Raw genomic sequence first — 18,327 nt, forward strand, 5'->3', positions numbered from 1 at the left:
TTATGCTGGTTTTTTTTTTCTTCAATTGCAATCATTTTTAATTTACCAATAATAACAACAAGAAAATACTTCGACTAATTTATTATTTCAGTTTTTTTTTGGTATAATTGGTTTCAGCTGATATTCAAACTCAAGATCTCACAATTTTCAAGGCAATTTTAGTACCATTGAACTAAAGTGAAAAGACTTTTTCTTTTGTTAAATTCATCTGTAATATAATAAGAGTTGAGTCTTTTATTGTCAAAAAATTTCTTTTATACTTAAATTTAGATTTTTTTTTTCAATAACTACAATTAGGGTTTTAATAGGATTTGGAATGTGAAAAAAAAAAAAGTTTAGAATGAAAAAAAGTGGGATGATCTAGAATTCTCGTGTTTATACAATAACTTTAATGTTTGAATAGACACGAGCCCCTCCTTGAACAGATTCCGCTTTTTGCTCCTCAACCTACAAGATATTTGCAGTCGTTTCCAGTTGTTGTTCCCCTCCCAAGAGCAGCTTTTTACATATTACTCACCCGTCCACCACTGGAAACACCACTTTTCATTCAACTTGCATGTGTTAAAAATGCTGTAAGCGTTCATCCTTAGTAAGATTGAACTCTCCATGAGATTTTTAGTTGCATTACTAATATTTTATTCTTTATCGTATTATATTTTGTTCTATATGTATTATCCCTTTTAATGTGTTTAAAAATTTGAGTGTGTTGTGAATTTGCATAATTAACACCAATGGAATATTGTGTATATTGAGAGTGTGTAGGTTAAAATTAAGAAAGGTTGCTGAGTTTGGTCGCCAAGGTTTACAGCAAAGATGCATAAATATAAAAGAGAGAGGATCACATACCATACCTTCCAGGGACCCACATTATAAAAAATCATTGTTCTCCACCACCTCACCTCCATTGTAGACTGTTGATTTCGGGGCATGCTAATTTCGATGGCTAAGATGGCAAAGAGTCAGATGGTCAGGGACGTTGTCGAGCATGCACGGCGTGATTCGGACGTTGAACAATCTGATTTCGAGCCACGGAGAATTGGTTGTATATGACAATATATGAATCAATTTCCTGATTTTAATTGGTGATTCATTGAATCCTATAATCCCACAAATTGGAGTTTGGATTTTTAGAATTAAAAGCATGAAAATGAACTACCATTTCATGGATTTGGAATTCAAATTCTAGGAATCATTAATGGAATTTGAGATTGAGAAACAAAAGTCATAAAATACATAGAAATAGCTAAATTTTGTAATGCTCTTTATATTCATAAATATTTTTTATTAGTTATTTATTTTATGATTTATTTGCTGACAAAAACAAAATAAATAAATAGAGAGAGAGAGAGAGAGAGATGTGCTAGGTGGGTTATAAGTAGACGTTGTAGGTTAGAAACTTGGGAAGACGTTGAAAGCAGAACGGAATTCACCCCACCAAGCAACCTCTTCATCTCCCTTTCCCTCTCTATTTCTTCCTCAGATACGCAGAGAGAGATAGAGAGATTACTTTAAGGGTTTGTTAGCCTAGACGTTGCATCAATCGCTGGTAGACAGACCTCTCTTTCCAAACCTTCCCTAGCCCTTTCCCTCTCTAACGGAAATAAACCCCTCCTTATATTCTCCTTTCTCTTCCTGTTTTCTCATCTTCTTCTTGCTTTGCCCTCCACAAGCCCTTTTACTCTCTACCCACTCCAACCCATATCAGTTGTTCTTTAATTTATTTGGATTCTTGAACTAACTGGCTTGCTAGGGTTTTTCCTCTATTGTTGTTTTATTTGGATATATATTCTTTGGTCTTCCTTGTATTGTAAAAATCATCAGATGTGTACCAGAGGTCATTGGAGGCCGGCTGAAGATGAGAAGCTTAGGAAGTTGGTCGAACACTATGGTCCTCATAACTGGAACGCCATAGCTGAAAAGCTTCAAGGAAGATCAGGTGAATATTAATTTAACCTAACTTTTCTTTCTTTCTTTATGAAAATTCAAAATTTTCATTTCCAAGAGCAATTGCAATATATAAATCAATATATAAGGTTAGTTTTAGGGAAAATATATGTATAGTTAATTCATCTATGCTTGAAGAAAAAGAAACAAATGGAAGCTAATGTATGAGTGTGACTAATAACAAACACAATTACATCAGGGAAGAGCTGTAGGTTGAGATGGTTTAATCAGCTGGATCCAAGAATCAATAGAAGCCCTTTTACAGAAGAGGAAGAAGAAAGGCTTCTCGCATCTCATAGGATTCATGGGAATAGATGGGCTGTTATTGCAAGGCTTTTCCCTGGTCGAACAGATAATGCTGTGAAGAACCATTGGCATGTTATTATGGCAAGAAAATGCAGGGAAAGATCCAGGCTTCAAGCTAAAATAGCTGCTCAAACTTTAGTTAACGACCAAAACCATTGCTCTTCCTCCAAACATGATCGTGTGTTGTTCAATTCCCAAACTACCAATCTTGCCTCATTTGTCGGTAAATACTGCAGTAGATACTATAATCAGCATACTTTTCCTCGCAACTATCTTCGATCCTTTTGCCAAAGCAATGAGAATCCCAGTCACCTTGAAGGTATAAATAGAGTTTTCTTGCTGATATAATTATAAATCAAATTTTGTTATATATACATGTTCAGCGGACCATAACATAGTGAATTTTTCTGCTTATTATTTCCATATATTACGTTCTATTGTATATGTTATGTGTCTTATGCATGTTTCATTTAATTTGCTATTGTATATATAAAACATACTGCAGGTAAAAAACAGGCTTTTGAGTTTTATGATTTTCTCCAAGTGAAAACAGACTCTAGTAGAAGTGAAGTGATAGACATTGCAAGAAGGGATGATGAGGAGGTAAATCAAGAAGCCATGGAACAGCAGATAAAGGCTGGTTTGCAATTCATTGATTTTTTATCAGTTGGGAACTCATCTTAGTTCAAGTGTCTGATGATGATGAAGATGATGAATTGACTTTAGATATATACAACTGCGTTGACATTACATATATGTATGTGTATTTGGAAAACTATATATATATATATATATATATATATATATAACATGTACGTATGATATTAGTAGAGAAGCATGCAGAACTTGCATGCAGATATATAGAAAGCAAAAGCTTTATGCATGTGCAATTAAGATGTTAATGTAAAACCCTTATATGATCAGTGAAAAGGCTGAACTCTTACAATTCGAGTGTATTTTGTACAAGTTTATGTTTACCATTAACAAGTCTCTTAAAGAAGATCTCATATCAAAAACATAAAAGAATATAAATAGTATTTAAAAATCTCAAAGTATAATAATTTAGAGTTTTGAGTAGAACAGAGTGTCTCATATGATATTAATTAAAAGAGTGTCCTCATGTTCGTATTAGAGAAAAAGATCGCTCCCATACTGAATTTGTTTGTTATGGATTGTCGATGAGGTCTTAATTTGCATGATATAAGTGCTCAAACTCTCATCATCTTCTCTTTTGGAGCCTTAGGTAAAATATTGTGGTAAGTTTGATTTGTTTGCACGTTCTGATCATTAACTAAGAAGGTGGTAAAAATTACAGAAATTATTACAAGAATGATCTAATGGACCGAACTAATAAAATCAGAACATGTAGAGCTGACAGTTATAAATTTAAGCATGTCAAAAATTGGCTTACAAATTTAAATAATAAACATGGAGCTAACGATTACATTTTTTTTATTTATCTTTTTATTCATGAATTCTTCTGATTCTATTAATTGAGAAACTAAATTATTCCCGTGATATAATGCATCAAGATCATACAATAATTTTCCAAAAATTACAATAATGAATAGTCATTGGTTGAATTGCAAGGTCATATATTACATTGCAACTTCGATTGATCAATATAAGGAACTAAATTTACATGAGAAGCTGGTGTTAGCACTGAGCTTTGATTTCTTCTCGTGAAGCAATCGTCTTATATATATATATATATATATATATATATATATATATATATATATATATATATATATATATTGACTCCCTTTAATTTTAGGCCATATTTGGTATATTCTGAAAGTGAAGATGAAACAGTAATCTTGAAATAACCCAGAATTTCCATTTTTCTTTTATTTATTACTATTTTGATGATATTTTTATATTTTAATAACTTAAATTTTCCTTAAAAAAATAACTTAATTTTAATTGAAAGTGATATTTTTATATTTTTTTTGTTACATTTTGTATATAATTTTTAATATCATCATTAAATTTTATTTAGTTATTTTAAAAATATTTTTTAAATTTAGATATTTAATTCTATTTTTCATTGGTGACAACCATGCATCTATTCTGAAATTTGGTTGCCCTTTCCCTACCCTTTTTTTTTCTTTCTTTTAATCCTAATCCCTTGAGACTAGCTAAAATATTTAATTTGTTTATTTTTTAATTTAAGGAATATGTTAAAGTTAATTATTAGCATAAATAAATAAATATTTATTTATTTATTATGTCTAATTTTAATTACATCTTTTGGGTATGATTGATAATTAACTTTAATATATTCTTTAAATTAAAAAATAAATAAATAAATCAACCGCCTACAATATTTCAATAATGTAATGAAAGAAAATTGTGATTTGAGATGATGAATTCAAGAGCATGAACTTGACAAGACTTATAACCACCCTTTCTATAATTCTGCCTTCTGTTGAATTCCCATCAACAACGGTCCCAAATTTATTATTTATCTCTGTGATTATATTAATTATGACCTTTCCTACGTGAAACGCTGAGTTAATCACATTTCTTATTAATCTGATTTGACATTTGTAATGTGTTACTGTTCTTCCCATTGCTTTAAATAATTAATCGCTTGTTTTTTTATAAGAAATCAGATAAATTTTATGTGTTCCACCATTAAATTAAATCAAGTAAAGATAATTAATAATCTCTTAATTAGCTCAAAACATATTATATTTTGTCCTAGTTTCTTATTAATTATCAGCTAGCTTTTTCATCGATGTACGATTTTAATTCGGTTTGAAATTTATCTAGAAATTAAAACTTAATTGAAAATTCAGTATAAATCTAATTTGATTTTTTATTATTTTAATTTTGATTCAATATGATTCTCGATTATGTTCAATATAGTTCCATTTCGATTCTTAATTTTTTAAACAATTTTATATAATTATTTCCTTAAAAAGTCATATTTAACTTGATTATTAATACATAATATATATTTAAAATATTTCTAAATTATAAAATTTTTAACTGTAAGTATTTATAATTTAATATTAAATATATTATATAATATAATATATTAAGTATATCATATAATATATATTTTAATTATTTATTAATTATGTAATATTTAACTATAAAAAATAAATATAATTATAAATATATATATATATATATATATAATAAATTTATAATTAAAAATTATAAGATAATTTAATATATTTATAATTTAAATTATTAAAAAAATATAAAATATATATAATATAATATTAAATTGTATTTAATTCATATATATATTTCTAAGTTTAGTTCTTAATGAAAATTAAAACCAAATTAAAATCTTTGATTCGATATAATTCATGCGGATTCTGTACACCTCTTCAATTCGATTTTATTTGAAACCCTCGACAACTATCCACAACCCTACTCCATCCCCTGTTACAATTGAATTACATGGACTCAATAATAAAAAAATTTAATTCTATACTTGTTGATCCCGTGTAGCTCAAAATGAGCATTGATTTTGATGATAACAAAACTCAAAGGGGATCTATCTAACCCAACTTTAAAGTGATGTGTAGATTCTTTGTCTTATTGCTAAAGAACTTTTGAAGTTACATCTAAGGAGAAAGGATATTCAAAGGCATTTCAAGACAAATCCAAAATGAGAAAAAGGATATTCAAAGGCATTTCAAGACAAATCCAAAATGAGAAAAGAACAAGACTATGGAAGCCAAGACTCAAAGAAAAGGTATGAAAGGCATAGTATTAGAGATTGAGTCTTAGGTATTTTGTGAAAAGAATGGATAAGGATTTAGTCATATGGAGCTCAAAAATAAAATTTTATTTTCTGATTACTTTTTTCTCATCATGACCTTTGATACTACCATTGAAATATTTTTTAAGGTCTAAATCATTTGACATTGCAAGTTGAGATATGCAGCTGTTGACTTAGTTTGCTAACTGGTTTGCTAAATTTTTTAGTTTGCTAATGAGTTTGCTAAAAAAGTTAGTTTACTAACCAGTTTAATGACTGCTCCTAAAATCTCATTAGTTTGCTAATTTATCAGAGCTGCTCAACTTCGCACAAAAGGACAAAATAACGGCTATTTTGTCTTGGGCAGTGTGTATAACTTTCCAAAAGGGTTTCAAACGGTCTAAAATGATTTAGGACTATAAATACACATTCTTTACTTCATTTTTACTTGATGAAAGCTAACATTTGAACTCCAATATTGATTTTTCATTTATTGCTTTCATTCAAGAGCTTTAAAGATTTTGAGCTACCATTGGCAAATCAACTCATCTCTTCTTTTAGTTTGATTTGTATTGAGTAAGAGTGAGTGTTACAACATTGAATTGCATTTAAGAGAGGTTGCACAAGCACCTATTGAAGCTTGAGAGAGTAAGTGCTTGTGATAGCACTTGTGAAGGTTTCAAGCTACCTTGGTAAAAGCTTGGTGTTGAGAAATTGTAAAGGGCTTTTGGTCTCTTACCTTCAAAAGAGCAAATAGTGGAGAGAAGACTCAAAGAGGGTTCTTTGAGAAAGTGGATGTAGGCTAGTTAAGCCGAACCACTATAAAAATCATTGTGTTTGATCTCTCCAACCTTTACCTCTTTACTTTTGTGCAATTTAAATTTTTCCTTATATACATGATATTGAATGTTGGTTAAATAGATTGAGTTGATAAATTTATGGACATATTGAGTGACTTGAGAAATTAGTTGTATATTGTATGATGAATGCTTTGGTAGATATTGCCATATACATTGATTGAGGCTTGAATTGCAACTTAGGAACACATTGTTGAAGCACATATTACTTTCATTTTATATAGAGAAGCACCTAGTTGAACAAAGCCACAATTTTTCATTAGGCTACAAGCAATGGCCGAAAAAATTGTTAAAGTCCAATTCACCCCCCTCTTGGACTATTTTGGGACAACAAATTGGTATCAGAGCCTGACTCTCTTGCTTAGGGTATTACAACCTTAGAGTGATCCATAATGGCTAGTTCATCTAGTAATACTGCCGGTATACCCGCACCATTAGTTGAAGGCTACTCAATCAATAGACCACCACTTTTCAATGGCACTAATTATTCATTTTGGAAAGTAAGAATGAGAAATTTCATACAATCTGTAGATATTGATGCATGGAGAATTATTAAAAATGGTCCACATGTTCCTCAAAAGAATGGTCCAGGAACTTCAAAAGTTCCAAAACATGAAGATGAATATGATGACAATGATTGGAAGAAAATTTCTATAAATGTTAAAGCTATCAATATTTTGCATTGCTCACTTGACCTTAATGAATACAATCGTGTTTCAAGATGTCAGTCTACTAAGGAAATTTGGGATAAGCTTGAAGTCACTTATGAAGGAACTGATGTCGTCAAAGAGTCCAAAGCAAATCTTCTTATTCGAGATTATGAGCTATTTGAAATAAAGCCAGGAGAATCAATTGCAGATATGAGTACAAGGTTTACTGATCTTGTAAATCTTCTCAAAGCACTTGGTAAAAGATTTGAGGAAGCTGAACTTGTGAAGAAAATTCTTAGATCACTTCCAAAATCTTGGGAAGCAAAGACTACATTTATTCAAGATACCAAGGATTTTAAAACATTCACTTATGATGAACTCATTGGCTCTCTCATTGCACATGAGATGGTATACAAGAAAGATGAAATTGAAAATGAGCAAAAGAAGAAGAAAAGCATTGCTCTAAAGTCAATCAAGGATGAAGATAAGAAGAAAGGAGTTGCATTCAAAGTTGACTCTAGTGACAACTCAAGTGCTTTTAGTGATGATGATGATGAAATGGTTATGCTTGCAAGAAAATTTAAAAGAGCTTTCAAGAAGGGAGGAAGCAAATACAAGAAATTCTTGAAAAAGTATACTCCCAAGGATAAACACTTCAGAGATTCAAAAGAAGAAATTGTATGTTATGAGTGTCACAAACCTGGACATATCAAGCCCAAATGTCCATTGCTCAAAAAGAAGAAAGGAAAAGAAGATAGGAGCAAGAAAGCTATGAAAGTAGTATGGAGCAACAGTGAAGAATCTTCAAATGATGAATCAAGTGACAAAGAGACTGCTCTTCTTTGTATGATGGCACTTGAAGAGAAATTCGAGAGTTCTCAAAAGGAAGAAGAAAGTGACAATGAGGTAAACTCTTATGAATCTCCTAATGTAGAAGAACTTGAACTTGCATTTGCTAGAGTATATGATGAGTATAGAAATTACAAGAGAAAGTGCACTAAAATGAATTTGGAAATTGAATCATTGAGATTACAAAATATTGCCATGTCTAATGTGCATAAAGAAAATGAATTCTACAAAGGACAAGTTGCTTTGTTTAAAGAACTAGACTTAGAGTTGAAAACCTCAAAAGAAACTTGTGAAATGCTCATTGAGAAAAATAAAGTTCTTGAAGATAAAGTAGAGTCTTTGACAAATGATTTGGCAAAATTTACAAAAGGAAAAGAAACTCTAGATGTACTTCTTGGAAACCAAAGAATTTCAAATGAGAAATATGGAATTGGTTTTGATGGTTTTATGAACTATGACAAATACAAGAATTATTTCATTAAAGCATCTACATCCTCTTTGCCTAATGTTACATGTTATTATTGCAATAAAAGAGGTCATATGATTAGTTCTTGTGCACTTAGAAAAGGTCATCTTAAGGTAAATAAGGTATGGGTACCAAAGGGAACCTTACCTAAGGTCACTAACCCCTAAGGACCCAAAGTTGCTTGGGTACCTAAAGTTTAATGATTAAATTTCAGGTTTGTTTCAAAGGGATGAAGGAAAGTGAAAAATGGTACATAGATAGTGGTTGTTCAAAGCACATGACTGGTGAAAAGGACAAGTTTTCAAAAATCACAATGAAAGATGGAGGATACGTAAAATTTGGAGATAAAGGGAAAGGAAAAATAATTGGAAATGGCACAATAGGAACCAAACCTTGTATTGAAGATGTATCGCTTGTTGAAGGTTTGAAATACAACCTGCTAAGTGTAAGCCAACTGTGTGATAAAGGTTTTGAGGTAAAGTTTACTTATTCTCTATGTACAATCAATAATTTAAATAATGACACATTGTTCATTGCAAATAGATCCAATAATGTTTACTTGCTTGACATGAATAATTTTGAAACTAATCATGGTACATGTCTAGTATCTCTTGATAACTCTAGTTATTTGTGGCATAGAAGACTAGGTCATGCAAGCATGCATACACTCTCAAAATTATCTAAGAAAGAACTTGTTAATGGTCTTCCTAAGATTAATTATGAAAATGAATTTCAATGTAGAGCATGTGCACTAGGAAAGCATACTAGAGCATCTTTTAAATCTAAAAATATTGTGTCTACCACTAGGTCATTAGAATTGCTTCATCTTGATTTATTTGGACCCGTAACTCCTACTAGTCTTGGTGGAAAGTCATATGCTTTAGTTATTGTTGATGACTATTCAAGATATACATGGACATTTTTCCTTGCTCATAAAGATGAAACTTTTGAAAAATTCACCTCTTTTAGTAAAATGGTTCAAAATGAAAAAGGCTTTTGCATCTCATCTATAAGAAGTGACCATGGAACTGAATTTGAAAATCATTTATTTGAGAAATATTGTGATAAATATGGAATCAATCATAATTTTTCAGCTCCTAGAACACCACAACAAAATGGGGTAGTAGAAAGAAAAAATAGGACTTTGCAAGAAATGACTAGAACTATGTTGAGTGAAAATAATTTGCCAAAGTACTTTTGGGCTGAAGCTGTTAATACATCTTGCTATGTGTTAAATAGAGTCTTGATTAGACCAATTTTGAAAAAGACCCCCTATGAGCTATGGAAAGGAAGAAAACCAAATATCTCATATTTCAAAGCATTTGGTTGTAAGTGCTACATTTTAAATAACAAGAAGGATAACTTGAAGAAATTTGATGCTAAATCCGATGAAAGAATCTTTCTTGGGTATTCAACAAAGAGTAAAGCCTATAGAGTGTTCAATAGAAGAACTTTGGTTATTGAGGAAACTATTCATATTTTGTTTGATGAGACTAACCTTTCTATTAAAAGGAAAGATGTTTGTAATGATAATAATGAGCAGGTTTTTGGAAAAGAAAATATAATATCAAGTCAAGAAATAGAACAAATTGATGACAAAGATGAAGAAACTCAAGGAGAAACTACAATAGATGTCCATGATGCAAATAAAGATCAAATCAATGAAGAAATGCCAAATTTGGAAGAATTACAAGTAAATGAGCCTCAACATGAAGATTTACCTAAAGAATGGAGATTCCATGGAAATCATCCTCAAGAAGATATTATTGATGATCCATCTCAGAGGATGATGACTAGAGCACAATTGAGAAGATATTCTGGTAATGTTGCTTTTGTTTCACAAATTGAACCTAAATGTTTTGAAGATGCTCAAAATGATGAAAGTTGGATTCTTGCCATGTAAGAAGAACTAAATCAATTTGAGAGAAATAAAGTTTGGAATTTAGTGCCTAAACCAAAAGATCATTCAATTATTGGTACTAAATGGGTTTTTAGAAACAAAATGGATGAAAAAGGCAATGTTGTTAGGAACAAAGCTAGACTAGTGGCTCAAGGCTACAACCAAGAGGAATGGATTGATTTTGATGAAACCTTTGCTCCGGTTGCTAGAATTGAAGCTATTAGAATGTTGTGTGCCTTTGCATGTTACAAGGATTTTATGCTTTATCAAATGGATGTCAAGAATGCATTTTTAAATGGTTATATTGATGAGGAAGTGTATGTTGCACAACCTCCAGGCTTTGAAAATCATGAGCATCCAAATCATGTTTATAAACTTACTAAAGCCCTATATGGTTTAAAGCAAGCTCCTAGAGTATGGTATGAAAGGCTTAGTAAATTTCTTTTACAGAATGAGTTCCAAAGAGGCAAAGTGGATACAACACTCTTTGTTAAGAAGCATCATAATGATATGCTCATTGTGCAAATTTATGTTGATGATATAATTTTTGGTGCTACTAACGAATCTCTTTGCAAGAAATTTTCTAAGATTATGCAGAATGAATTTGAAATGAGCATGATGGGTGAGCTCATATTCTTCCTTGGACTTCAAATTAAGCAAATGAAAGATGGCATCTTCATAAATCAATCAAAGTACATCAAGGATATGCTAGAGAAATTTAAGATGGAAGATTTGAAAAGCATGGGCACTCCTATGAGTTCAACAATTAAAATGGACAATGATGAAAAAGGTAAAGAAGTAGATACCAAGCTTTATAGAGGTATGATTGGCTCTCTTTTGTATCTTACTGCATCTAGACCAGACATACACTGTAGTGTTTGCTTGTGTGCAAGATTTCAATCATGTCCAAAAGAATCCCATCTAAGTGCAGTTAAAAGGATTTTTAGATATCTCATTGGCTCACAATCAATTGGTTTATGGTATCCAAAGTGTGAATCATTTAATCTTGTTGGCTATAGTGACTCTGATTTTGCTGGAAGTAGATTGGATAGAAAAAGTACTTCAGGTACTTGTCAATTTCTTGGTCTTGCACTAGTTTCTTGGCACAGTAAGAAACAAACTTCAGTAGCTTTATCTACAGCTGAGGCAGAATATATAGCTGCTGGTAGTTGTGTTCCTCAAATCTTATGGATGAAACAACAATTGGAAGATTTTGGTTTAAAATATAATCTTGTTCCAATTAGGTGTGACAACACAAGTGCCATAAACTTGATCAAAAATCCAGTCCAACATTCAAGAACAAAACATATTGAGATCAAACATCACTTTATTAGAGATCATGTTCAGAATGGAAATATCAAGATAGAGTTTGTTGCCTCTGAAAATCAACTTGCTGACATTTTTACAAAACCTCTTAATGAAGAAACCTTTTGTAGAATTAGAAGGGAAATTGGTATGTGTGAACCACTTGCTTGAAATTTCATGTTTTACATCTTATTTAATGCGTGTGTGATTTGTTGTAAGTTTGCTAAGAAGTCTTTAAAGAATATTAGCTAACTTGTTTGTGTACTCGTAAATTAGTTTGCTAAGTCGTATGCTAATATTGCATGACTAAAATTAGTTTGCTATATCATGTACTGTTCAAATTTCAAACCGAAAGACGATTGTTCTTGAAATTTTTTGCATGTCCACTAATGCATCTTTCTTTTCACATTTGATATCACATTCTCAGTGCTGTGTCAGACATGTAGAAATGTTTATTTATGCATATAGGGATAGATAAACTTGTTTGAAATATAAAATAAAGTAAAAAAAAAAATAAGAAAACAAGTTCAGTTGAAAGTACAGTGAAAATGAAAAGCGCGGGACTCAAGAGGACTTAAACCCTCTGCCACACGAAACCCCCACGCTTTCTCTCTCTCCTCTGTATCGATTCCCGACACCTCCCAAAACACACCCATTCTCTCTTTCCGGCAAAACATACCCTAACCCACCAAATATCTCAACTCTCCTTTCCTATTCCACTCTTCACTCACGCCATTATCAGATTTCATTTTGTTTTAATGGCTCGCACCAAACGAAAGTCCCCTGTTGCTGCGACTGCTTCGTCTTCCTCGTCAGCATCCGACGATGTCCATGTCGCGGCATTGCGAAAGAAAATGAAAGGAAAGCAAAACTTACTTGGATCAAAATCAGCTAGTGAGTTTTCAAATCCATCTAAGGGTGTCGAATCCCCTATAGCGACGCCAGAAAAGAAAAAGAAGGGACAGAAGCAAGGGATGGATACCCAACGAAAAATGCCGTAAAATCTTCGGGTTCAGTGGATAAAGCTCTGTTGGATTGCAAATTCATCAAATGGGAGAACTTTAATCAGGTAAACTTTCAATTCAAAGAGCTTTTTGAGTTTCAAGGATGGTTGGATGTGTGTGAATGTGCAAATGAGTATTACCCTAGGCTTGTTCAAGAGTTTTATAGAACCATGAGAACTGTTGATGATGAGGATAGATTTGAAGTGATTTTGAATAACATACATATGGTGTTTCTGTTGAACTGATAGCCACGGCTTTGAAATTGCCCAATGATGGAAATAAAATTTCCACACATAAGGATGTTGCTAGGGTGGCAGGATTCAATTTGGTTGAGTTTGAAAACGAGGTGTTCCCTGCTAACACTGCCAAAAATGAGAAGTCCACTAGCACAAAAGCACTTCAACATATCAAAATTATTCATAGTATGGTAAACTACATTTTCTGTCCTAAATCTGGTAGCTATGGTTATTTGAGTCACTTGGACATGTGTATTATGTGGCACATTGTGAATAAAGTTAGGATGAATTTGGCTTATTTAATTTTCAAGAATATGTGCAAAGCCTATGGGATTGGAAAACTGCCTTATGCACATCTGTTGACTGCTGTGTTTAAAGAGCTACATGTGAATGTTTCTAAGGAAAGCTCTAGAACTGATTTGATAGTACTTAGGGAAATACATTCAGACACTGATGGGAGAAAGAAAAGATTTGAAAAGGGTGGTGCCTCCTCTACTAAGGTTGATTCTGAATCTGCTAGTGAATTTTTGAGTGAAATTCAAGGGATAAGAGCTACTGTTAATGAACATTTTAGTTCAACAAATCAGTCCCTTGACATTCTCAGAAAATTTGTGGATGTGGTTGACTATAAAGTGAGTCACCTGCTCACTCAAAATGAGGAGTTAAAAAGGCTGATTATGGATCTTCAACAGGCCAAAGAAACTGGTGTTCCAACTAAAGTTGAGGTTGCTACTCAAGTCTCTGCTGATAAGGGTGAAAGCAATAAGGTTGGTGAGTCTCGTGATGCTATGGCACATGAAAGTGACCAAGTAGCTGAACCTGAGCTTGAACCTGCGGTAGAAGCTCCTGTTGAGCATGCTACTGAACAGGTCATTAAACCTGAAATTGGCCTTGCAGCTGATATACCTACTGAGCATGATATTGAAAAGGTTGTAGAACCTGAAGGAGAGCTGCCTGTTGAACCTCCAACTGCACCACCAGTTGAGACTGCTGCTGCCCCTACGCAGCACCAGGAAACTTCTTTAAAAGATCACCAAGCTAGTACTCAAACTCAGCTATCTGCAGCTGCTGCCCCTGCAGCCAAGAAAGGTAAGAAAAGGTACAAGTCAACCATTTCAAATCCATATCAGACATTAGCTGCTGCTCTTGAACCACCATCTGAAGAAGATGAGCCTGAGAAAGAGGATCAAGTGGCTGACCAAGCACCTTCGCCTCCTGTTATTAAACTCCCTAGGAAGAAAATGGTGCCTTCAAAATCCACTTGCAGAAGTAAAAGACTTAAATAGCATCTCATCTGGATTTTTAGTTTACTATCTGCATATTTAGTTTACTAGTCTGTTTGCTAATATTGGTTTTTAGTTTGCTACTGTTTACCTTACTGCATTTAACTTTGGGCTAACATGATTCTTTTTGGGTTATTTTCTCCTGTTTCCTTTTTGATTGATGACAAAAAGGGGGAGAATAGGTTGATGGATATGAATGTGTTGATATGAATGTGTTGATATGAATGTGTTGATACTTGTGTTGATGGATATGTGTTGATACTTGTGTTGATATTTGTGGAAATAGGTTGATGGATATGAATGTGTTGATATGAATGTGTTGATACTTGTGTTGATGGATATGTGTTGATACTTGTGTTGATATTTGTGGAACATTTTTTTTGAGAAAATTGTGAATATGATTTATAGCATAAACTTAGGGGGAGCTTGTGTACAGAAAATAGATTTCTTGGAAATTATGTGCATATATTTAGGGGGAGCATTTTCAGTATACTATACTGCTTGGATTCACATACTCACATAAACTTTCACACACTTTTATTTTTTATTGTTGATTCAGTTGAGTTTTGTCATCATCAAAAAGGGGGAGATTGTTGATCCCGTGTAGCTCAAAATGAGCATTGATTTTGATGATAACAAAACTCAAAGGGAATCTATCTAACCCAACTTTAAAGTGATGTGTAGATTCTTTGTCTTATTGCTAAAGAACTTTTGAAGTTACATCTAAGGAGAAAGGATACTCAAAGGCATTTCAAGACAAATCCAAAATGAGAAAAGAACAAGACTATGGAAGCCAAGACTCAAAGAAAAGGTATGAAAGGCATAGTATTAGAGATTGAGTCTTAGGTATTTTGTGAAAAGAATGGATGAGGATTTAGTCATATGGAGCTCAAAAATGAAATTTTATTTTCTGATTACTTTTTTTCTCATCATGACCTTTGATACTACCATTGAAATATTTTTTAAGGTCTAAATCATTTGACATTGCAAGTTGAGATATGCAGCTGTTGACTTAGTTTACTAACTGGTTTGCTAAATTTTTTAGTTTGCTAATGAGTTTGCTAAAAAGTTAGTTTACTAACCGCCATCGATCGCTTCCTAAAATCTCATTAGTTTGCTAATTTATCAGAGCTGCTCAACTTCGCACAAAAGGACAAAATAACGGCTATTTTGTCTTGGGCAGTGTGTATAACGTTCCAAAAGGGTTTCAAACGGTCTAAAATGATTTGGGACTATAAATACACATTCTTTACTTCATTTTTACTTGATGAAAGCTAACATTTGAACTCCAACATTGATTTTTCATTTATTGCTTTCATTCAAGAGCTTTAAACATTTTGAGCTTCCATTGGCAAATCAACTCATCTCTTCTTTATAGTTTGATTTGTATTGAGTAAGAATGAGTGTTACAACATTGAATTGCATTTAAGAGAGGTTGTACAAGCACCTATTGAAGCTTGAGAGAGTAAGTGCTTGTGATAGCACTTGTGAAGGTTTCAAGCTACCTTGGTAAAAGCTTGGTGTTGAGAAATTGTAAAGGGCTTTTGGTCTCTTGCCTTCAAAAGAGCAAATAGTGGAGAGAAGACTCAAAGAGGGTTCTTTGAGAGAGTGGATGTAGGCTAGTTAAGCCGAACCACTATAAAAATCATTGTGTTTGATCTCTCTAACCTTTACCTCTTTACTTTTGTGCAATTTAAATTTTTCCTTATATACATGATATTGAATGTTGGTTAAATAGATTGAGTTGATAAATTTGTGGACATATTGAGTGACTTGAGAAATTAGTTGTATATTGTATGATGAATGCTTTGGTAGATATTGCCATATACATTGATTGAGGCTTGAATTGCAACTTAGGAACACATTGTTGAAGCACATATTACTTTCATTTTATATAGAGAAGCACCTAGTTGAACAAAGCCACAATTTTTCATTAGGCTACAAGCAAGGGCCGAAAATTTATTAAAGTCCAATTCACCCCCCTCTTGGACTATTTTGGGACAACAATACTAACAATGGGTTTTAATATCTTCACCAGAAAAATCTTTATATTTTTAAAAATATATTTTAAATTAAATTTTCATTTTAACCAAATTATTTAATCATCCAAACAATTCATTTAATGAAAATTTAATTAAAAATATAATTTTTGAGAATAGAAATAAATTGTAATTTAATTAATTACATTAACCCGTGTAAAAATAATCTTTTTGTTTTAGTTTTTATTTCTAAATAATATTAAACGAATTTTTATAATTATTTATTTATTAAAAAATATTACCATAAATATCTTTTTTAAAACTATATTAAAATTGTATAATGTATTAACAAATGTTAACGAATATACGTATAAAATTAGTTCTAATTTCGATTTTGTAAGATAATATATAAGTTTGATTCTATTATTGATAAAAAAAAAAATTTTTAAAAACTATATATTAATTCAATTCAGTATAATTCAATCTATATATTCGATTCTTTGATTTGCACATAAAAAATTCATCAAATATTCACAAAGTCTTCACTTTGAATTCATGTAAAAGTTAATATCTCAAGTTAAAATTCTATCATTCAATATATATATATATATATATATATTATTAAATGGTCTCAACCTGAATAATTAAAACCAAACTAGAATTAAACTGAAACAACAAGCAATCTAGTTAGTTTGTTCATGCCACGGTTCAAAACCGAATTGTGACCATGTCTACTTAAAACCACATTGTCCTTAAAACTTCAAGGTTTCCAAGCTACAAGTGTGTAGAAGTTTTGGCTTGAATTGTGAACTGTATTTATCTCTTTGTATTTTAAACAGTATGCAAGTACAAAGTATATATAAGCTAGTTACAGATAATAAAGATAAGAAAGTATACAATTGAATTTTAAATCTGATATGATATCTAAACCACTTGAGAGAAGTATATGGCAATATCCAAACTGATACCCGAATACCCCCCCTCAAGCTAATGGCGGTAAAACTTGGAGCCGAAGCTTGTCACGGTGCTTGTCAAACAAACGTTGGCCTAAAGGCTTGGTTAAGATATCTGCTACCTGATCTTCAGAAGAAAGAAATCGAACTTGGATTGTACCATTGGCTACCTGCTCTCGCACAAAGTGATAGTCTAATTCGATGTGTTTGGTGCGAGCATGGAATACTGGTTTGGCACTGAGATAAATAGCTCCAACATTGTCACACCATAGGACAGCAGGCTGTGGAAGAGGATAACCAAGTTCACGTAAAAGAGATTGAACCCACATAACTTCAGTAGTGGCATTGGCTAAAGCTTTATATTCGCTTTCTGTAGAGGAGCGAGCTATTATTAGCTGCTTCTTGGACATCCAAGAAATCAAGTTGCGACCAAGGTAGAGAGCATACCCATTGGTGGACCGGCGATCATCTATATCACCACCCCAGTCACTATCCGAAAAACATTGCAAGTCCAAAGGTGAGTCTTTAGCAAAGAATAGGCCATATGATTTAGTGTGTTGAAGATAACGCAACAATCTCTTAACGGCTTTCCAATGATCATCTGTTGGATTATGCATAAATTGACACAATTTATTGACTGCAAAAGAGATATCTGGTCGGGTTAAGGTCACATATTGTAATCCACCAACTATTTGCCGGTAGAGAACACCATCATCAAAAGAGACTCCATTGAATTTAGTAAGTGGGGGAGTGGTGGCCATAGGAGTTTGACAGGGCTTGCAATTCAGCATTGATGCTTGAGAAAGAAGATCCACAATATACTTCTGTTGATTGAGCAATAAGCCAGCAGAAGTGTGATGTACCTCTAAGC

The 18,327-nt window shown here is 32.3% G+C and overlaps 1 protein-coding gene across 1 annotated transcript; it reads left to right on the forward strand.

Moving 5' to 3' along the window:
- The first annotated feature begins 1,489 nt into the window (after positions 1-1,489).
- On the forward strand, positions 1,490-2,979 carry LOC131175515 (transcription factor MYB52-like). The gene is made up of 3 exons (XM_058140142.1): positions 1,490-1,936; positions 2,144-2,569; positions 2,756-2,979. Exons 1-3 carry the CDS (start codon positions 1,822-1,824, stop codon positions 2,932-2,934), a joined length of 720 nt encoding a protein of 239 aa, XP_057996125.1. The 5' UTR covers positions 1,490-1,821; the 3' UTR covers positions 2,935-2,979.
- Positions 2,980-18,327: the final 15,348 nt, after the last annotated feature.

This window comes from Hevea brasiliensis, chromosome 1 (assembly GCF_030052815.1).
Source record: "Hevea brasiliensis isolate MT/VB/25A 57/8 chromosome 1, ASM3005281v1, whole genome shotgun sequence".
Lineage (NCBI taxonomy): Eukaryota > Viridiplantae > Streptophyta > Magnoliopsida > Malpighiales > Euphorbiaceae > Hevea > Hevea brasiliensis.